A 22,564-nucleotide genomic window follows, 5' to 3' on the forward strand; every position below is an offset into this window, starting at 1 on the left:
CTTGTTCTGAATTGTAATTGTGTGTACCTTTCAGCGCTTATATTTTATTGGTCTAATAATACTGTACATTTTCACTAAAATCTATGCTTGCAGTCATTTGTATGGCTGAGTGAAACATGCTTCTCTTAGTACTCATGCCAGATCATCATAATTTTTATTGCTAATTATTAATTGTTTTGACACTGAGCATATTTCCACTATTTAAAAGAAAGGCTTCTGTATAAAGCTTGTTATTGTTTCAACACACACTGTAGCATAAATTCGTCAGGGTACAGTTAGAAAGCTTTTTAGATGTTTACACAGACATACTAACAACACTTGTAAAATGTGTATACTGTTACCAATTCAGAATTGTTTAAAAACACAGGACAAGAGGACATAATCAATATCTCATTATTTGTAAACGCTTGGCTTAAAATAGCTGAAAATATACGTATATGTTCCCTAGGGCGTTTCAATGTATGGGATTAAGGTCATGTAAACATGTTTCAAAGATTAAAGATATATCACATGCATATAATCCTTAGTTTGTGGTCAAAACTCAAACTTCCATAATCCATGTTATCTATAAACAGATCAAACATATTGTATATTTGCACTTTAATACCTGCAATAGCTTTAAAGCTTTTAAACAAACATAAATTAAACTGACACCTGTTAACTCTGTTTTATTGGGTTTAAACACATACTGAGCAAAAATTTGTATTATGCATGAATTCTACCACAGATTGTGTTAGCCCTCCAGCAATTATGTTGCACAGTCTATATGTATTATACTACTAAGATATTGCAATTAAACATGCTATAAGGCAAAATTGAGTTTTGTACAATCAGTGTTGAAGCTTTTCTGTTGATGTTTTCAACCTGTTTTTTCACAGATGAATTGATGACTATAGTGGCACTTCTTATCGTTAAACTGATAGTCAACGCCTGCGAATGTGGTTAAACATTCTTCGATTAAAACACTTGGTCGACCTTGACCCCAGTACAACGTATCAGCTAGGGCAGTAGATTTTCCATCCCATCTCCATGTACCATTAATTTTTCTTCCTCCTAGCCATATCTCTTCAACTTGCTGCCAATCTACAATGCAATGACATTATCATTATAATAATTAGATGTTATAGGTTAATTTATCATTTGGAAGGGTCTGCAGTGTATCATTAATGTGTCATACAAGTTCAACATACAAATGAATCTAAGATAATGAACTTGAAATTTACTATTCATATCTATAAGCTGCAGCCAGTTATAGGTGTGAACACACTACCAAGTTTTTTATAGTTTTCAAACAGGACATCTTTTAGTTACGCTGAAGTATGTCCTGTGGATTGTGTTGTTTTTTTTATCCTTTGCTAACCGTCTAGCATGTTGACTGTTGAGTCTTTAAAAATAGATGTGAGCCCTTATCTGAACTACAAAAAAAACAATGGAAATAGTGAGATCGCGACAAGTTTTATATGATTTAATCAATGCCGAAAGTAAAAATACTTCAACCGTTCGACTCGCTTTTTTAACTTTGTTCTTAAAGGTTAAAACTAATATCAAGCACAAAAAACCTTACAATAAGTTTATTGATGAAGATAAGCTGTTTTACTATCATGTTTTTCATTCAGCTGTCTGATTGGTCATCACTTCTTTTGCCACAAAAGAGTTAGACAACAAGTTAAGTGTACATCAAATTAATGGCAATATATGTGAAACAAATAATATAACTTTAACAGCGTACATAATAGAGTTACATAATTACAAACTTTAAAAACTATTTTTAGATCAAAGACACTGATAGACGTTTGAGGAGTGAAGCTGTGTTTCATGGTTTTATGGTTACAACCTCATTCGTTTAATATTGGCATTACTTGTAAATTTTCTACATTACTCCAACAGATACTCATTTTTTTAAATCTGTATACTCTAAAAGTTGATCTATGAATAAAAACCTTTTCTTATAAAATTAATCTAGCTACCAGGATCAGTCTTTCGAAGGTTGACAAGCCAGAAAGCGGACTCAACAGTTTCAAATGTAGCTAGGTACTCTCCTCTACTTTCGCAGAAAATCTTAGCGTCTTCCCATGCCTTTGACTCCGATACACATGTGATGCAGGTGTTAGAGTAAGGGTTTCTAACATACAAAGATGGGCAGGAAATAAGAGTCTCTAAAAATATATATTCACCCATGCTGAATTACAGTGAATCATCAGCCTAGGCTTTTGATCATTTTGGTACTAAACTGGATTTTTTTGCTCAGCTACAAGCTATTCTATAAATAAAAAAAATGCAAATAATGAAGTGGTATTTACATCAAAAACTGCCAAGTAAGCTCACTAAATGTTTTTCACAAATGTCATTTTTTTCTGGCTTGTTGGAAAGTTCCATCATTAGTTTTTTCGTGTTCATTGGAAAGTTCCATTGTTTTCTTTTCAGACCATTACATGACCATTCTTTGATTACATTTCTAACTACTGATAGCTAATGTATTTTTTAAATTGACCTATAGCAGATTATTTTAATAGTAAAAATTGAAGAGCATTTATCTTCACTCCTGCAGCGTAGCAAGTTTGTCAGAATTTTTGCTCCCGTTTTGTTTGAAAATGCCTTTAGATTTTCTACACTGCCAAAAGCACGCTATAGACAATCATTGATGCCTATGTACCAGGGCCGTATCCTCCTATACTGCGGCTACTGCTATGGCAGTATCATTTTCTGAGGCTCAAAATCCTGAAATTCATGTCATTTTTGCCTGATTTTAACCCTTCGGCTGGAGAAACGACCGAAATGTCGTTTATCGGTTGCATGGGGAAACGACATTTAAGTCGCCGTTGTTTAGTAATGTTAAACAAAATATATGAATGCTAGTAAGTTTTAAATATCATCAACAAGATATTAGTCAATGAATTACAATATGAAACAATTATCTGAAAGCATTTTGTGCTAAAAGCTAAAGAAATCGCGTCTCCTTGGAAAATAATTAAATTTGGAAAAACCAATAACATCGGCTCGACTTTCAAAACGGTAAAATAAAAAAATATTTGATCCTACCATCGTTAGTGATTTTTTGTCTGATCAGAATAAAAATAATTCAGATGATAGAAGTGATGTATACTTTTTGGGTTTTAACATTCTTAGAATATACAGAGAAAAAGGATCGTTATGAGGGCTCGCTCAACTACATTATAGCGTTGGACTCTACCGAAAGGAATGCTTCCAAGCATTTCATAAGGAGACAATTGCACATGGTCGTATTTTTTTGTAGTAGTAGATATGTAAATAAATGCTTATGTACAAAAGATTTTGTTCATAGAAATACATTTAAGTTTGAGCTATGCATGTGTACTAAATGATTCTGTACTATATATGGGTTTGTATCTAGCAAGACTGCCAGCGTATTCTGTACACTTTGTATATTCCTTGTATCTTTATTTTATGTTCAACGTTATGATAATTAACACGCTTGAGAATCTTAGTTTTCAACTTTTATTCTGTTCTTTTCTGTAGTGAGTATGTAAGCAATACTGATCCATAAAATGTGATACACCAACTTATATATAATAAGCTCTGCCTAATTCTAATTAGCATATTCCTTATTAGGTATTACAGTCTCCTAACTACTGTATTGTCCTGAATAAATGCTACACTTACAAAACAAAAAATGAACAATAACTTGATGAATGTGATTAATAAACTTTAGACTTAAACTTTTACTTAATTTGTAATTTTACCACACAAGTAACATGCATAGCTCAAACTTAAATCTACTACTTGCTCAGTATTGTAGACTATAGTATAAGTGCATTTGTTTTAACATGATGCTCTATTAATTTTACTTTTTAACACTATAATATTATTTAACTAAATTATTTCATAGGAGAATACTCTTCTCCTACACAATTCAGCAATGTACCCGGTGATAATTCTACCTCATGCTAGCTGAGGCCAACCCCTTTAGCAGCTTTTATTCACATTATATCTTTAATAAGCGTTGCTAAAGACAATCTCAATAAACAGTTTTATATTTAGAAAGCCGGATTATAATGTCAAATTTGCTGTTAGAACATATGCCCCTTTAGGAGCCAAGTGTGCTAGATTTGCACCATTTTGACTAGTTACGCTAAAAAACTTCTCATGGGAGGACAACCCCCCTACTCCGGACTTCTCTTTCCCACCCCCCGAGAGGGCGCTAATCCCCCCTCTTGAACCCTCCCAGCAGTACCATTTTCAAACAGGTAGATATGGCCCTGCTATATACATGTATACTGTACACACAGTCTAAAAAAGCTATTAGTCTGTGAGAACAAACCAAGGTTTGCTTGCTTAGTTTCTTCATTTAATGAATTTAGACTTTAAAGATAGCTTTTAAAGTTTTGATTGCCTCACTGTTTTGCTCTTGATTTTCATCAGAACTGTTGAGTTTTAAATTCGCCATCTGATTCGCAATCTTCAATAGTTGAGATAAGTTGGTTGACTCTTCCAATACTTCCAATCGAGTTTCCATAGCATCAACATTTTTTACCATTTCAGCCAATTTATTCTGGCTTTGGCTGTAGAGTGTAATCACAGCAACAAACAAACCCACAAAAACGATGATGAGTACTACAAAAAACGCAATAAGCCATTTAGGCATTTTAAATAGAAGCAGTTTGTGCGGTGATGTTTCCATTTCTAGTTGCTTGTACCCGTCCTCTATCGCTGCATTCACTTGTTGTTGGTTCTAGTAAAACAGTCTAGCCAAAATAATCTCAATACCATCAGTAGCTAGCTGATCATAGCACAGCTCCTAATTGGTCAATGAATCACATGACCTGGCAACACAAAAAGGAAATAGGCTACAGTGAGCTATGTGACTCTCTTAACTGCTTCTTAATGCAAACTGTCCCAAAAACATGTTAAAAATTGCATAAAGATTTTAAAAATAATATTTAGTTTATGGTGTTTTAATTTCCATTTCGTCAAACAACGTAAAAACATACATTTTAGGTAAAGCTTTTCCAAATATAATTAATGAAAGTAAACTTTCTAACATTTTAAAAAGAAATATTTTGTGTCTTTACATACATGCATAGGCCTGTCTAGTAATTGTATCATATCGCATTGTTGTGCAAAATAAAACTTTAACAAACTTTCATACATGTATTTTAAAAAGTGTCAAACTAGTACAATATTTAGAACTAGTCAAATATTTTTTTGTTTGAAAAAACTTCTACTTGCGTCAAACAATGTTAAAAACTTTCAGTTAGCTAAAAATTAAATTATATGTTCACTTTTAATGCAAATTAAAAAATAATATGTAAAGACTAAAAAACTATATATGATTTAATTTGATTAAAATACTGGATTTAAACTTATGTAAAATGAGTGTAATTATTAATCCTTGTCAGTATATAAAGACATGTATATAATAATTAGTTTAGGTATGGCTAAATTAGTTACTTAGCTATTGTTAGTTTTGATATATCAAGGCCAATTTTATATTTGGCTACAGCTGGATATAATTAGGAACAAAAAAATAAATACGCTTGAAATAAATTTCAAGCATTGGATGGATGACTAAAATAAGCCGATTTTTCACCTAAAACCATGTGTTAACGTTTAGCAGAATTCTGTTAGCATAGCAGCTCCTAACACCTCATTAATTTGCATACTATTAAAAAATGATTGGTTATATAACTTTAGCATCAGAGTACTTTTACATGTGTCAGTACAGTCATTTATTACACATCAACTGACTTATATTCTGCTACATTTAATCACCACAATACTCAACAGCGTCATTATGGTCGTCATCACCATTGTCATTGGCATAATGATTTTGAGGATAAAAAGGATGATAATGGTGATGAAGATGATAAACATAATGAAGGTGATGAAATGATGGTCACTATCACCAGCAATATTATAATTGCTGTCATCTCATCATCGTCACCAACATTGTCATCATTTTCACTATGATATTATCATAAATATCATCATAATTCTGATTCTAATGGTCCTTGCTGTCAGCATCACCATAATCATTTTCATCATCATTGATGTTACTTTTATCAGCATCATTATTATAACTAGAACTTCCCCTGTCATACAGCCCACGACCTGATAATGGAATGAGTGATAATGGAAAAAAGAATGGGTAGTGCTGGTTGTTGAAAAAGTAGTTGTCAGCAGGAATTGACAGAGTACCCTAGGACACTTATATTTTGCTAGTATTTAGTTTCGTGAGTAGCATACAGAGTAAAATTTCACTGCAACTTGATTTTGCAGCTCTGATGATTGCGAAAATATAGTGATGGGAAAATAAAAGCAGTGGAACAAACATAATTAGATTTCTCAGGTTCAGTTCACCGCAGGCCTGTATTCACTGGTTCCAATTTGGGGCGGCTAATGTTAGGTGACTAGTTATGAACACCTGGGGGTGTTGAGGGGGGCGGTGTAAGCCCCCAACAGGTTTATCTTATGTAGAGCCTCAGCCGGGCCTCTCGTGTAAAGTTTTAAAAAATGTTATCAAAAAGGATCAACATTTTTCTATTTTTTGAGATTTATTTTGTTTTAAGTGATGTGACTGACCAGACGTTTTTAAATTAAAATAGGAAAAACTTGACCGCAGTTAAAACGCTCAGAAAAAAGACATATTTTTCTTTGGAGCATTTTAACAAAGATCAATTTTGCCGATTTTATTTTAAGTTCATACTGAGGCTTCCACGCTTTCGATGAGACATGGCCAAGCGGATGTTTGGTAAAACTTGATATTTTGCAAACCTTAAGGTCATTAACAAGAATATTTTGCCACTGATGATGATAATAATGACGCCTAAGCACTACTAAAAGTTGATTTTTGTCTCTATGGCTTCGAATAAAGTGATATTCTACAGCAATTAAAACCGTCTCCATAGCCGTTGGGCAATTAGCTTTTTGAATAAATGATGTTGTGGTCGAGTTATCTGAAGCAATTTATCATTGCGTGGGAACGAACCAAACAAATTCGTTCGAGTTAACCTTGTGTTTGAGATGAATTGTTACATTTTATCCAAGGGTGAGTTATACGAGTTTGACTGTACTTAGCCGCGGAAAGTTCCTAAAAAGTTGAGACGGCTCAGCCGGCCAGCCACTCCAGGGAATACGGGCCTGGATCACAGATAAGAAAAAAATTCAATTTGGGACTAGTTTGTAATTGTGAACCGCAGGTAGAATGTTGATTTTGATCGCTTGCTGCCATTTTTTTCTTGGACTATCAATGAACAAAGCTATTTAATTTCGCGTTTTCGCTCATTCGTTGTGATAGTTTAGTTTCACACATGAAGTTTTCACGAGAGGATGACTCCGTGAAAAGGCAAAAGTTAGATGGAGAGAATACATAAGTGTCTTAGGGTATAGTGTAAATGAGAGTTGTTCGAGATGATATAAAATAAATTTGAGGGAGCACGACTTCAAAAAGGAAATTCTAGTAATCTAGGAGTTTGACAGGAGAACTTGTTGGCACGTATGAAATAGTTGTATTTGAGCATTGTATGTAATGAAATGTTTTTCATTACATCCAGTACACGTGAGCTGTGATATGTTGTTGTCAAGTCTGCCTAGAAAGTTGTTACACAGTTCTTGAAAATCAGGACAATCTAAAGATTGAAAATGAGGAATGGGATGAAGGGGGCAGCGTTGGGAAGAGCAATATTGTTTTGTGCAACATTTTCATGGTCAATGATGTCCATAAAATCATGATCATTATCTGGAAACAAAGAGGCTGCCAAGTCCATGTCATTTACATCACCTACAACATCTACTAAAGAATTCTCTGAATCAGCTGAGTTGTTGTTAATAATTTGAGTAGCGTATTGTTGGAAATTAGCATTTGATGTTGATGGTTGCTGTGAGGACTTTCTATTTATCCTCCTATTGAGCTGTAATAATTGAGAGACACGTGGACGGTCACTGCGTCGGCCATGACGTGGTGTTCTGTGAAGTTGTATGTCTATGGTAGTTGTCAAGTTGTTTTGAAATTAAATTCAAAAAGTCAATTATGCAAAAGGAAAGGTTGTAAATATTCACACCTAATTTACTACTATCTTAAACCTATGTTTGACAACAATAAAATTAATATTAATTAAAGCTGTAGTCCTAACCTGCTGTAATGTATGTAATTTAACAACAGCATTAAAAAATGTGTCTATTATATCTCCGAAATGCAATATTAGAAGTAAAATGGCAAGCTGCTGTGTAATATACACAGTATGAAAGTTGGTTGTGTTGAATGTAGAATGGTTTTGATAGCGATCTAGCAGAAAGCAAGTATGAGCGTTAACACGTCTGGAAGTTTTCTGCAAACTGGAGCAAAATAAAAAAAGGTTTTTGTCATAAAGGGGCGTTATAGTTCGGCCCTAGCTTGTACATAAGATGTAAAGAAGATTGGATAACGTTTTAAATAATTTAATGAATCCTTTGGTAAATGGAAAAAAAACATAGGCTGATAGACTGTGTATAGCAATTTCGTACCTGTAAATCGGTCTATGCCTCAAACGGTCTACGTTTATTACAGAAACTTTTGGACAAATAAATTTAAATACTTATTCTTATGATAATTTTATAAAATCAAATAATTATTCTTATAATTAAATATTTTTGCAAAATATTAAAAATGGAAAAATATTAGAAACCTTCAGTAATTAGACAATGCTTTAGACTGGTGAAATGAACACGTTTTTTCGTGAAATGGACCCTTCTTAATATTTCTACTATCTGTCGCACGGCTTTAATGGCGTATCGTTGGCCGGTCTTAATTTTGATTAAAAAAGCTTGTCAAGTTTTTTATTGTAAATTTCGGCCAAATTAATCTGTCTATTTGTGTATAATCCAATCAGATGGGTAAGTTTTAGGATATTATCGACAATCTTCTAGGACTTGGTAACATATTTGAATAGGTTTATATGTGTTTTGTAATGTTATTAAACTTAAACGACTTTATTAAAAAAATCGTTAAATTTGTTGATGAGATTTCGGCAAAAGGGGTTGCGGCGGTGTTGATGAATAATTTTCATGAGTTGTGTGCAAATGCATTTATTATAAATCTTTCAAACCATCGCTTCGCTCATGTTTGGTCGTGGGATCATGGTGGTTGCTTACATTGATGTCATAATTGTCTCTGTGACCATCGTCATTCTCACTGTCTCCATTTATGCTGTCACTACCATATTGTCGTTGCCACAATCATCATTCCCATTGTCATCATCGTTGACATTGTTGCCGCTATCATTGTTTCTTTGTCGATGCCATACCATTTTTATCATCATTTTGATGATCAACTCAAGAGCAATGCCTATTATCAAAAATATTACCAAACTTTTTAAATGAGTAGTTTATTTGACTTGCTCTCAAATTATCTGCATGCTCTACAATTGACTTCATGGAGAGAGCATAACGTCTATCTTTCTGATATATGTTGTTTTGTATCTGCTGAGATCTGCAGTGTTTTCAGGTGCATCAGTAAGAAAGCTGTCTTGCGCTCATAACGTGTGTAGACAACCTCATTTTCTAAAACTGCCAAAGCGTTTATGCAGTTTATGTACTTAACTTTTTAGATCATTATTTGCAGAATATAAAAGGCTGTCTATAACTTATATGACAAGTCAAATACGTCAATATGTCAAGTGCACTCAGTGCAAAACCGATTTTAGCATAAATAGTTTTGTAGAATAGTCAACAGGTTAAAAACCTTACACTGCTCTTAAGTTTCAAAATACAGTTTTTTTGTATAATCTGTATGTACACTAACAATTTGAAGATATGGTGTTATTCTCTTTGCTATACTACTAGCAGTGTCAACAATATTGCAGCTGAACAGTCAAAAGAGCTTTACGGTGTATCAGTAACTAAAGAAAAGCCATGAGTTTACAGTATATTGTATGTATATTTGTACATCCAAATATTTTTAGGTTGAGTGATCACTACATTCTACATAAAAAAGAAACAATTATTAGAGCTGATTTATATCAGAGATAAGCACTATTAAGTTTGTTTTCTCTCATTTTAAGCAATCAAAATAGACCGGTATCTATGGCAAAGTTTGTTTTGGGTTGCTTGTCCTAGCCTCATTTTACTACATATGGCTATATCTTGACAATGTGCTTTAGGGTAAGCATACAGATTATTTTACCATGAAAAAAAAGTTTCCAATGTTACTCAAATAATCACAAAACAACAGTGATAGTGCTGCTATTAATTACCTAATATAAACATCGTCATTTTTTCTTTGCTTTGGGAGTATTAGTTGTAACCTTGTATGTGGTTGTCTGTTTATATAATTTTAATATTGTAAATAGTGGTAGCTGTAAATTTTAAAACTGCTACTAACAATGCATATTTCCTTGAATTATGCGTGACCGCTGTCATCTAATTCCTTCATTAAATTGGATGTGCTTAATTTTCAGTGAACTTTTTGAAAAAATTTTCTATTCTGCTTTTATTGGGTGCTAATGCATGAGCTTTCTGCAAAAAAACAAAACTGTTATTTGTGGTCTTTGAGTATTGGTTGAAAACTAACAAATACAGAAAAGAGTTGCGCGAAAAATTTCCGACCAGTCCCTGTTTTTAGCTAAAAACCAGAAGAGGTTCGAAAACTGGTGAACTATTACTTCACCTTATTTTGTAGCGCTTCACAAAAACAGTGGTACTACTCATTTTGTGTAAGCTTTGCTTTTCATTTAAGTACGCATTTGTATTTTCATAACATTACTTTGATACCACCTAAAGGACGAATTTTTCAATAGTTGGCTGTAAACTATGCAATCTGATTTCAACATTTCAACAGTAAAACTGAAGTCACTTTGGTGGGATGAAAAAGCAAGAAACCTTATGTTCATAGCTGATTGCAATAATATAAAGGAATTTTACCATAGTCTTAAAAATATATAGCCTACAAAAGAGAGAATCAATTCAGCTAAAAACGCTCGATAGAAAAACAGTCCTAAAGAGTAAAAATCGATTCTGGATAACTTTGTCAATCAATTAAACCAGTTCATGATTGTTCCTAGAATGACAGAGCAGTGTGCTTTAGATTGTCTCACCATAAGGTCAATCGAAAGCTGTCTTGATGAACGACCTGACGAAGTGGAATTCGTCACCGCAGTCACTACAACAGAAGAAATTAGCGCATCTGAATAATGCAGGGTTCCAGTAGAAGTTTGGAAATACAGCCCTAAGCTACAAAATACGCTTTTCAAACTGATTAGAGTTGTTTGAAAGAAAAAGGAAATGCCACTGCATTAGAAAGATGTTAACATCACATCTATATTTAGGAAAAATAGTTTAAAATTGAGGCATTTCTTTTTTTCTCTATTTCTTTCTTTCATCATTTGTTGATAAAATAATGGCATGTGTACTACTACACAAAGTCATCAAAGTGCTATCACTAAATATAAAACATGAAAACCAGTGTAAATTTTGTGAGGAACACAGTCTAATGGACACAATGTTCAGCCTCCTTGAAGCACAGGACAAATGTCTAGATCAAAACATTTTTTTGTATGCTGTTTTCATTAACTTCATCAAAGTTTTTGATGCAGTCTGAGGACTAATTTTCTGAAAAGTTTTTAAAAAGTTAGGTTGCACTGCATGATGAAATGCAGGCTTAAGAAATCCCGACAAGTTAAGTTTCAGTAAAGTTTTCTGTGGAAAATTGTGTCGGGCAGGACTGTGTTTTGGCACACACTTTTTTCTCACTACATATTGATGCTAATGTATGCTTCACATTGCTTTCAATTACAAAAGGTCTACATCCAAACGAGACACAGCGCCAATTTCTTTGTAGTTTTCAAGTTCAAATCCAAATAATACACAATCAAGTTTCTTGTGACGGAAGTATTGTAGTGAAGTTTTGCGCTTGCCTTTTGCTATTATAGCAACTTATGGCACTTGCTCACATTACTATGCGGGATATATTACAAGTTGGCTGAGCTTACCAAGGCTGAATAAATAAACATAGCTCTATTAGTGTACCACGTGCTTTGGTCAATGACTCACTAACACCTGTGATTACATGTAGTTTCGAGTAGACCGAGCTGTGCCCAAACAAGAGATTGTGTGCAGAGCAATACAACAACAATGCATATTTTAAAAATTAATACTTGCAAAAATAAATAAAGACAAACTCACGTAGTTCAACAAAAACATACTTCAATAAACTTTGCGCAAATCAAATTCAAGGCAATTAATCAAATTAGCTACTATATTGTGTCGTATCAATCAATTGAATGATGAAGCTTGTCACGAAAGCTTTTTCTCTTCTTTAATACTTCGCCTGTTTCTGAAGCAAAATATAAGCATGCAATTTTCTAGTTACCCCAACTTTTGCTTTTTATAAGCCAGTATTCATAGAGAATGATAGTAACTTTATTGCTCACAGTTGACAAACAAGCGTGAAACGCAGACTATCCGTAGCTTTGTCATATTCCATGAGAAGCAAACTCTCAAGAAAGGCAAAGACCCGTGTTTGACAAGCAGTGTTATATTAATGGCTCGCTAATGCATACCCTGACCATGTAATTTCACCACAATATTGTTTATAGATGACAGTGCACTGATTGCCCACTCACTTGAAGACACACAACTGGTCATAAATCAATTCGTAAGACCAGCTTCAAAATTCTGCCTGAAGACCAACATATGCTTTTGAATTCACAGCCACATCCTACAGATATGCTGATAGACCACAAGCTGCTCACTCTCTGCACATATTTCAAATGCATGCTCAAATAAAACTTTTACATTTTCAAAACATTTCCAAAAAATCCTAGAAATGTTTCATTGCAACTGTGACACAGAGTTATTTGTAGACGCCTTCTTAACGTTACAGCATCATTGTAGAAAATACGATGCTGAAAGATATTTCTCGCAAAGTTCCAGCAATATTGTAAGAAATAAGTTACTGACACGCATTTCCCCCAACGTCTCAGCATTGTTTTGAGAAATACATCACTGGATTGTTCAGCAAATCATCTTGAGCAACATTACCACAACTGTTACATTGGGAGAATGTTACATAATATTCCACAAACATTATTTTTATGATGTTGCCTCAAAAGTGTCGGTCAACATCATCGTAAAGTTACGTGCAGAACTTTAATGGGATGTGAATGTATTAATATATTTAAAGAGGCTGATGATGTCTCATCAATTGTTACCCTAACGTTGCTATAATGTATTGAGCATAACTTTTCCACAATATTTCTTCTTTTAAAAATGATTAATAATAAAGATCGAAAATTAAATGCACAAACAGGAGCATAATCTAATGTTTGTGTTAACATTTACAGTTGATTTTTATACCAAAATTTTGTTTTTGTCCCATTACAAAAATGCATTTTAAAAACAAACTAGCTGCATTACCCGTCTACAGGAATAGATTCACGCGCAGCATAAGGTTTATTGAGAGTTGTCTTTCATACTGTAAAACAACTCCAAATATGAAGTTACATCTCCCTCTCTCCATCGCTCCCTATTTCCCCTCTCTCCCTCTCTCCTCTCTCTCTCCCTCCCTCTTTCTCTCCCTCTCTCCCCCCCCCTCTCCTCCTCGCTCTCCCTCTCTCTCTCTCCTTCTCTCCCTCTCTCCATCTCTCCCCTCTCTTTCCCTCCCTCTTCCCCCTCTCTCTCCCCCTCTCTCTCCCTCTCTTCGTCTCTCCCCTCTCTCTTCCTCCCTCTTCCCCCTCTCCCTCTCTCTCCCCCTCTCTCCCCCCTCTCTCTCCCTCTCTCCGTCTCTCCCCTCTCTCTCCCCTCTCTCTCTCCCCCCTTTCCTCTTCGCTCTCCCTCTCTCTCTCCTTCTCTCCCTCTCTCCGTCTCTCCCTCTCTCTCCTCTCTCTCTCTCCCTCCCTCTTCCCCCTCTCTCTCCCTCTTTCTCTCCCTCTCTCTCTCTCTCCCCCCTCTTCTCCTCGCTCTCCCTCTCTCTCCCCTTCTCTCCCTTTCCCCCCTCTCTCTTTCCCCCCTCTCCTCCTCGCTCTTCCTCTCTCTCTCTCTCCCTTTCTCTCCCTCTCTCTCTCCCTTAGTTCAACGCAACACATGCGGATAGACAACATTTTTGGTTTTTCTGTCGGGCGTATGAAGAAACAGTTTTTGGCGTGTGCCTACTTTTGAGCAGGCGACGTATAGCTGGTCTTGGCTGATGCAGGGTGACAGTAAGTCGATAGCAGCTGCTCTTTTTCTTTTCACAATAGCGTATCACAACGCTCGGAGTACTCATGAAAGTTCTGTAATAGTAAGTTACAGTAGGCCTACTCGTAGCTGGAAAAAAATTAGTAACTTGGCTGCTGAAGGAAATGAACATGACCCACTATCACGAACAGCGGCAAATCCAACGTTATTAAATAGTGGAGATGTGGCAATTCATAGACAATACAACGTCGTATAAGAAACACTTACCTTTTTGATGTGGAAATTTAATAGGTGAGAAATGCGTTTTTCCAGTGGCTTTAATTTTCCAGTTAATTTATTTTATTTAATGAATAGTACATTTGTATAGCTGTATAGACACTTTTGTATAGGCCGCAGAACTCAGGAAAGGTGCTTTTAAACACGGCAGAAAGTTTGCCGATTAAAAAGCGTGCTAACCGGGGATTTCGGTTAATGCGCTCGAGCGGTGAAAGAAAAACAACAGAATCGCCACACCTTTATATAAGCCGCTTGGCTCAAATCGTCAAAGAAAAGTAGCAGCTAATAGTTCATATTACGAAATTACGATATTACGATAATTAGTACTCATATTAATTCGGTTGGCTTCGTTCGACCGGATGGAAAAAGAAAGACCGCTCTATAATTTATTTACCGTTACTACACATATTACCTAATTCAGTTTGCTTCGTACGACCAAAATTCGTACGACGATAAAAGGAAAGACCGCTCTATAAGGCGGACAATCAATCAGATAGACAACGATTGCCGTTGATATAGTAGATAGAGAACAGCGTTTTTCTAGTGGTTGCAAGAAACAAATGTTCACATGACCTTTCCGGTACACGTTGGCAGTAAATATTAATTAGATGTAATTTACTACTCATTAATTTATTTAAAGAGTAGTAAATTTTATTTAATTCACTACTAATATTTACTACTAATTTAATTTTACTACTTATTCGTAATAACTAAGTTTGCTTCGTACGATCGAATCTGTTACAATCTTGCCACAATCAATACTCATAGAGGATCTATTCTTCAGCCCCGAACCCTTGTATATAGTACATATCAATCAATTTATCTTTGTATAAGCTATCCTGCATTACTTATTTGAAGTCATCCTCTCATGTAAATTTTCTTTTAACTTTTACACAAATAATCTCAAACTAAATATGAATTGTTCACTACTATCTTGCATTCAGGATTCTTCTACAGTTTCCGTTTTATTGGATAATATGCCTGCAAATAGAGGCTTTTTGCTATTTTGTTATCAGCAAAATAAAACATTACTAACTAACGATCGAATCGAAAAAAAAGACCGCCTTATAATTTATTTATACTGTTCATATTTGGGAGTTATCGGTGACTCAATATATCGAAAATACAACTCGTACTATTAGCATACCAGTATTTATCGTCCATTCCTACGATGAATAGCGGGTTATGTATTATAATAGAGGCGTGTACTAACCGGAGATTCCCGTTAATGCGCCCTAGCGGTGAAAAAAAAACGCAGAATAGACACGCCCTTATATAAAAGTAGCGGCTAATAGTCCGAAAAGTACGGTACTCTATAAATCGGATAGACAGATACACAGATAGATAGATAGATAGATAGATAGATAGATAGATAGATAGATAGATAGATAGATAGATAGACAGACAGACAACAATTGCCGTTTATATAGTAGATTAATTTAAACTTGGTAAATGTTTTCATAAACATTTCTAAACTTTATAGAAATTTTATTTTCGCTTAGGGTGTCATGGAACTCAGTACATATGCGTTTATTTTTTCTATGTAATGCAAATACACTGATGCCGTTTAAGCGTGTAATCAACTTTAATCTAGCCATTTGATGTAATTAACCTTACATTGTCAAAGTGACCGATGGTTGAGTGCTCTAGCTATTGTAAGCTCATGTCTATGGCAATATTTTGTTGTAAATCGAATGCTTGACTATCATAGATTTATTTTCCAAACAACCTAGTTTAAATGCTTTCATTTCAAAACCCAAAACGGCAATTATCAAAAGGCTGAATAGGTCTATAACGCAAATTCATCAAATGCTTTATTAGCATAACAAACTACTGAATGTGTATACCTTTCATAAAGATGAAGATTTTAGCTCTCTCAAAAAGTTAAGATTACAACAAATGACAACTTTGCCAAATAGGACAGTTTTATCAATTTAGTAGCTATACTAAATATCGAGTAAGTTGTTGAGGTGCAACATGTTTGTTCTAGAGCGTTTCATAGCTTCTGTTGTTGACAGGCTTAAACTCTTTTGCAGCATCGCATGCTACTAAGCATAAATTTTAAGGTGCAGTAAGAGAAATTATCGTAGTCTGTATCAGATAATCGCTAGTATTTTTAGATAAATGCTATGAGGTGTGATTAACACCTCATAGCTTAACTTCACCACCTCACTTTTTTGTATTTTGTCTATATAATTGTGACCCAGGCAGTCAGAATGTACAACCGTGCTAAAACCACATTTTTGAGTTATTTAAAGATTTGAAATCAGCAAATTCTGAGGATTTTAATGCATTTTAATTTTTTTAAATTGGGTTATTCATGCCCAGGCTATGCTAGATTTAGTAGAGAAAGTCTCGTGATGAACTAAAACTGTTTATTTTGAGTTTAAGCAGGATAAAGTTGGTGATTCATGAACTGTAAATCATGGTATTTGTTTACAAATCAAAATGCCATAGCAACCAACCACTTAATCTCAACCTATATTGATGAAACCTGGCATTCTCCACAATAAAACCCTTAAAAAGATGATCGTTGCATTTTTATTCCAATTCGATAGACGGTTGACCTCCCAAAGGTCATGGTAAGGTTAACAATATACATATGTGGCTAAAAGCTAACCGTCCTGGAGATATTCATTAAAAGAGTATGCTTCAGAATGAGCACTTCGAATCAAGCTATATTGCTATGACTGCATATAATGACAGTCCAACAACTTAACAAAGAGTTGGAAGTGTATTCAGAATTGTCCACCTATACAGAAGATTGTGGTAAGGTCAACAAAAAGTGACAACAGAAGGCATCGGGATGCGGAAATATCAACCCAACTCATCAAGTGACCATTCAATCTAGAGCTATTTTTATGTAGTTTAACACTAACACAGTGTAGCATGAATACGCTGCAGAGATTTATTGTAGCGCATTGGAGAGGCTTGTTTGTTATGCTAGTGGCAATTTGTCCGGACACAACCATATCCAATGTTTCCTTCGGTAATCCTTGATACACAGTTCTAATGAGGCTTAATTGTTCAGATGACATAAAACTAGCGCATAATTTCCTACATTTGCACCTACTTATTAGTTTGATGTCAGCAGCTAGAATGGGAACATTATCAGCAGTGATAGGCCGATCGTTATTCTCTGTAATTTGATTTAATTCATTCTGTGATGGAAACTTGTAGTACCATCTCCTTTTGGTTATTATCGTAGAGTTGTGTTCCCTTGTGTTATTTTATATAGCCACGCCCCTAGAGGAGGTTGGCCCTAGCCACCTCATTTACATACTTTGTTATATTTAAGGCCGTGTTGATCAGCATAGAAATTGTTCAATACATGCTTTGCAGTTGGACCCACACTCTTCTGTTTCCTTGCGCAATACAGAAACACACTGAGCACTTACGTACTCCAAGCCTAAGTCCTTCGGACTGTGCTTTGGGAGTAGGGTTAGAAATACACTGTCGACCCGCGTCGACCTCAGGTCGACCTTGTCGTACGAGCATAATATCTCCCAGGGAGCAATTCCTGGTGTAGGTAGTTGTGATTGGCCGGTGGTGTAAGTCGACCTAGTCGCCTCCGCGTGTTGGTCTACGAACAATACTTACACGGCCCCTGTGGAGGGTGAATGCAGACCGGTAGAGTAAGCCGACCCAGGTCGCCTCTACGTGTGGGTCGCAGGATCCAACACACTGGTGGCAGCAGTGGGATTGACCACGAACTTCTAAGATAAACCTTGTAACCATGCCAAGCAGCCGACGGAGTGCTACCAGAGATCTGGCTGAGGCAGAGTTACACCAGGTCGACCAGATTGGTCAACTGACAGAGGCTATCACTAGAGCCTTACAGATACCCCGAGGGGGAGCCAACTTCAAGCCTCCGAAGTTCGATGGGAGTGAGGATGTAGAGCTATTCATCTCCCAGTTCGAAGAGGTCGCGGAAGCAAATGAGTGGAGTGAGAAGGCCACGCTCCTCCACCTGCGGGAGACTCTGAAGGAAGGAGCCAGAGGATGCAGTCGAGGGGACTCACCTGCCTCCATCTTCTCGGCTTTACGCATGAAGTACGGGCTCTCCCCGAGAGAGGCTAGGAGTAAACTCCACCTAAAAAGAGAACCCAAGACGAGTCTCCAAGAGCATGCCACAGAGATGGAGCGTCTGGTGAAAATAGCATACGCTGACCTCCCAGAATCCTACCAGTCCAGTATGGCCATGGATGCGTTTTCCCTGACACTGGGAAATACGCCCCTCCAACGCCACCTGTTAGCGATGAAGGCACAGAGCTTGGAGGAAGCAGTGCAGGCGGGGAACGAGTTCCTGCAAATCCAGCCCACTCTTCCTCGACCTGGTGCCCGACCCCTAATAATGACGGTGGAGGAGGAAGAAGTTACCCCCGCTACAGTCGCCCCCGTCCATTCGGAACCCCCATCAGCCACCTTGAACGACGTCCTGATGGCTATAAAGGGGTTAGCAGATGGACTGAGGGAAGGGAAGCTGTTGGGACAATGGGGAGTGGACAAAAGGGGACCAAATTGTTGGGGTTGCGGCCAGGCAGGGCACGTCCAACGCCGGTGCCCCCAAGCCCCCCAAGGACAACCGCCTCAAGTCACGAGGCCGGGAAACGGTTACCATCCACAGCAGTAGGGGGAAGTACTGACTGTGGATCAAATATACCCTCGCAAGGACAGTGGCAACAGCCACGACGGACTAGGCGACGCAGGCTCCCCCCCTGCTCGCCACCGGTCCCCTTGCATAACCAATATCAACCCTTACCTGAGTGTGCAGGTCTCCCACTCTCAGAAGCCAAGGACGAAGCCTACGTCTGGCCAAAGCCGTCTCGGCCTCCCAAGAAGGGCCCCCAGAGGACTAGCAAAGCCAGACGGACCCACGGAGACGAATCATGGAAGCCGCATAATAGCAGCTATTTCTTGCCAGGTCGCATCGGAGGTCAGTCCGTCCAGTTCCTCGTGGACACCGGGTGTACCTCTAATTTGTTGGGACGACATGTCTTTGAGCGGTTACCTAAAGACGTCAAGAGCAAATTGGAGGTCCGGGAGGACTATGGGCGAATGGCAGATGGTACCCGGCTGCAGTTCCACGGACTCATCACTCTCCCGGTCAGAGTCAGGAGTGTCCAGGTTACTGTGTCTCTCGTGGTGTGTGCCCTGAAGGAGGATGCCATCCTGGGCATGCCTTTCCTGGTCGACCACCACTGCGAGATGAACTTCCAGCAACCCACGTTGGTGTTAAATGGACAGAAGTTGACGTGCACTGACCGAGAGGGTCGACCTCTGACAAGCAGCGTGCAGATAATGCGAGCCACAACGCTTCCCCCTCGAACCGAGGTCCTGGTTGCCGGACGTCTCACGTCCTCCTCCTATCAACCAGTCGGGTTAATTGAGGGAACGAAGAACGGATATATGGTGGCCGCCAGCCTACACCAACCCGGTGAGAAGGGGAGAGTGGCCATCCGTTGTATGAACCCCACCGACCATCCCGTCAGTGTGACGGCAGGAACGGTCGTGGGGCAATACACTGGGGTCGGGCCGGACGAAATAGGGGCCCCCTGGACAGCGAAGGGAGAAGCCGAGGTTTCCAAAGAAACTCCCCCTCCTGTCTCCAATGTACCACCCCACATGCTGGACCTGCTCCGACAGGCGGCACCACATTGCTCGTCCCCTACCGAGCACCGAAGAATGAAAGACCTCTTGACCCGTTATGCGGATGTATTCAGCCAAGGGAGCGAGGACATGGGGCGTACCACCCTGGTACAACACGAGATCCCCCTCCTTCCAGAGGCACAACCCATCCGTCAACACCCATACCGTGTAGGACACGAGAAGGAGGCCGAAATCGAACGACAGGTTTCGGCCCTGGAAAAGCAAGGCATGATTGAGCCCGCTCACGGGGCCTGGAGCTCTCCGGTGGTCTTGGTGAGGAAGAAGGACGGGGCGTGGCGATTGTGTGTAGACTACAGGAAACTTAATAGTGTCACTCGCCAGGACGCCTACCCCCTCCCCCGGATTGATGAGAGCTTGGACGCCTTGTCTGGCAGTAGGTTCTTCAGTACCTTGGACATGATGAGCGGGTACTGGCAGGTACCCCTCTCCGCCGAGGCCCAGGAGCGGTCGGCGTTCGCCACACGCAGTGGGTTGTGGAGGTGGAAGGTGCTCCCCTTTGGACTGACCTCCGCCCCAGCTACCTTCCAGCGGCTGATGGAACGTGTCCTCCAAGGGCTACACTGGAAAACCCTGCTGCTGTACCTCGATGACATCATCGTCATGTCAGCCGACTTCTCCAGTCATGTCACTAGGCTGGCCGAGGTGTTGGAGCGACTGAGGCAGGCCGGGCTGAAATTAAAGCCCTCCAAATGCAGCTTGTTCCAGACCCAAGTCAAATACCTGGGCCACATAGTCAGCAACACAGGGGTGGCTACCGACCCTGAAAAGATTCAGGCTATAAGTGGATGGGCAGCACCCCAAGATGTGACGCAGCTAAGGTCATACTTGGGTACCACTGGGTACTATCACAGATATGTGCCGGACTATGCCTCGGTCGCCAAACCTCTCACCTTGTTGACCAGCGAAGGGGTCCCCTGGAAATGGGGAGAAGAGGAACAGGAAGCTTTTCTTAGGCTCAAATGGTCGCTGACACACGCTCCAGTACTGGCATATCCCGACCCCTCCTTGCCCTACGTACTAGATACTGATGCTAGTAATGTAGGGACTGGGGCTGTGTTATCCCAGGTCCAGCAGGGCACGGAGCGACCCATAGCCTACTATAGCAAGACCCTCTCCTCCGCCGAACGCAATTACTGCGTAACCAGAAGGGAGTTACTAGCAGTGGTACAGGCTGTCCGGCATTTCCGGCCCTACCTATATGGCCGAGAGTTCACCATCCGAACCGACCATGCCTCCTTGGTTTGGCTGCACCGGAGGAAGGAACCCTCTTGCCAGGTGGCCCGGTGGCTGGAGAGTCTGGCCGAGCACAAGTACCGAATCATCCATCGAAAAGGCGATAAACACGGGAACGCCGATGGATTGAGTCGACGACAGTGCGTCGACTGCCGGCAGTGTGCTGCTATTGAGAGGCGGGACCAAGGGCCAACGAGGTCGCAAGTATGCGACTCGCTAGTAACCCCAGGAACGAATTGGGAAACTGCGGTGCCAGTGGACCAAGTTCCGGTACAGCCGCCAAGAGGCACCGGAACATCCAGTCCCAACCCCCGCCAGTTGGATGAGGCTGAGTGGCCTCGACTACCTGGCAACAGACCTGTTTTAGGGCGCGGCCTCCCGACTCCCACACCAACCAGTCCGGTCCCAGTACGGCTGCCGAGCGGGGCAGGAACACCTAGAGTGTTGGACCACCCTCCCAGAAGACCTCAGGATCCTCAGTCACAGGCCGTCAAGATAACTGGCAAAACCAAAAATTTGGATGGAACTGGTGAAAGTGTAGCCAAAAAGGTTCCAGAACAACTGACGGTGGTACAAACCCCGCTGGACGAAGTACGGGCACTTCAACAGAGGGCCACTACCGACCTAGGGGTCATTTACCAAGCTGTCAGGGACCGGAAAGGAGTGGAAGAAGCAGTGCTACGAGTGGGCAGCCCCGAGCTGCAACGATTGGCCCGGATGTTTCACCAGCTCCAGCTCGACGAGTCGGGCGTGTTGACTCTCCATCTTACCCAGAATGGGCGAGAAAAGGTAGTGGTGGTATGCCCGAAAACATTGAGACAGGAGATCCTGTGGAAAGCCCACGAGCAAACACACTGCGGGGTGGAGAAGACCTTGAAACGCGTCCAATTGGACTGGTACTGGCCGGGTATGGCCGGAGATATCCGGAGAGCAGTCCTCTCTTGCGAGGTTTGCCAGAGGGCCAAAACAGGAAAGGGGCGGATCTCCGGGAACAGACAACGGCTGTACGCCGGGAGGCCGTGGCAACGCCTGGCCGTAGACTTGGTGGGACGCCTGCCTCCAACCCCTCGTGGAAATAGTTGGGTGTTGGTGCTCACTGATCACTTCACTAGGTGGTCAGATGCGTTAGCCATCCCCGACGCTACAGCCCCAACGGTAGCCCAGATCCTAGACGAAAGGGTATTTAGTTACTTCGGGCTACCCGAGATTATCCATACCGACCAGGGGAGCCAATTTGAATCCTCATTATTCCAGGAGCTAT

General features: G+C 39.5%; 1 protein-coding gene across 1 annotated transcript; it reads right to left on the minus strand.

Moving 5' to 3' along the window:
* Window positions 1-859: 859 nt before the first annotated feature.
* Window positions 860-17,898, minus strand: LOC137405056 (C-type lectin APL-like). The gene is made up of 3 exons (XM_068091282.1): window positions 17,799-17,898; window positions 1,968-2,156; window positions 860-1,083 (listed from the first exon to the last, which is right to left on the minus strand). Exons 1-3 carry the CDS (start codon window positions 17,896-17,898, stop codon window positions 860-862), a joined length of 513 nt encoding a protein of 170 aa, XP_067947383.1.
* Between the last annotated feature and the right edge of the window lie 4,666 nt (window positions 17,899-22,564).

The sequence above is a fragment of the Watersipora subatra genome, chromosome 9, assembly GCF_963576615.1.
Source record: "Watersipora subatra chromosome 9, tzWatSuba1.1, whole genome shotgun sequence".
NCBI lineage: Eukaryota > Metazoa > Bryozoa > Gymnolaemata > Cheilostomatida > Watersiporidae > Watersipora > Watersipora subatra.

Bases quoted from the DNA above. Each gene is read 5' to 3' on its own strand.
- LOC137405056 (XM_068091282.1), bottom strand. From the start codon at position 17,898: ATGCTCGTACGACAAGGTCGACCTGAGGTCGACGCGGGTCGACAGTGT. The intron at 2,157-17,798 runs GTAAGTGCTCAG...ATATATTTTTAG, and splicing joins AGGACTTAGGCTTGGAGTAC to AGACTCTTATTTCCTGCCCA. The intron at 1,084-1,967 runs GTAGCTAGATTA...ATTGCATTGTAG, and splicing joins CCTTCGAAAGACTGATCCTG to ATTGGCAGCAAGTTGAAGAG.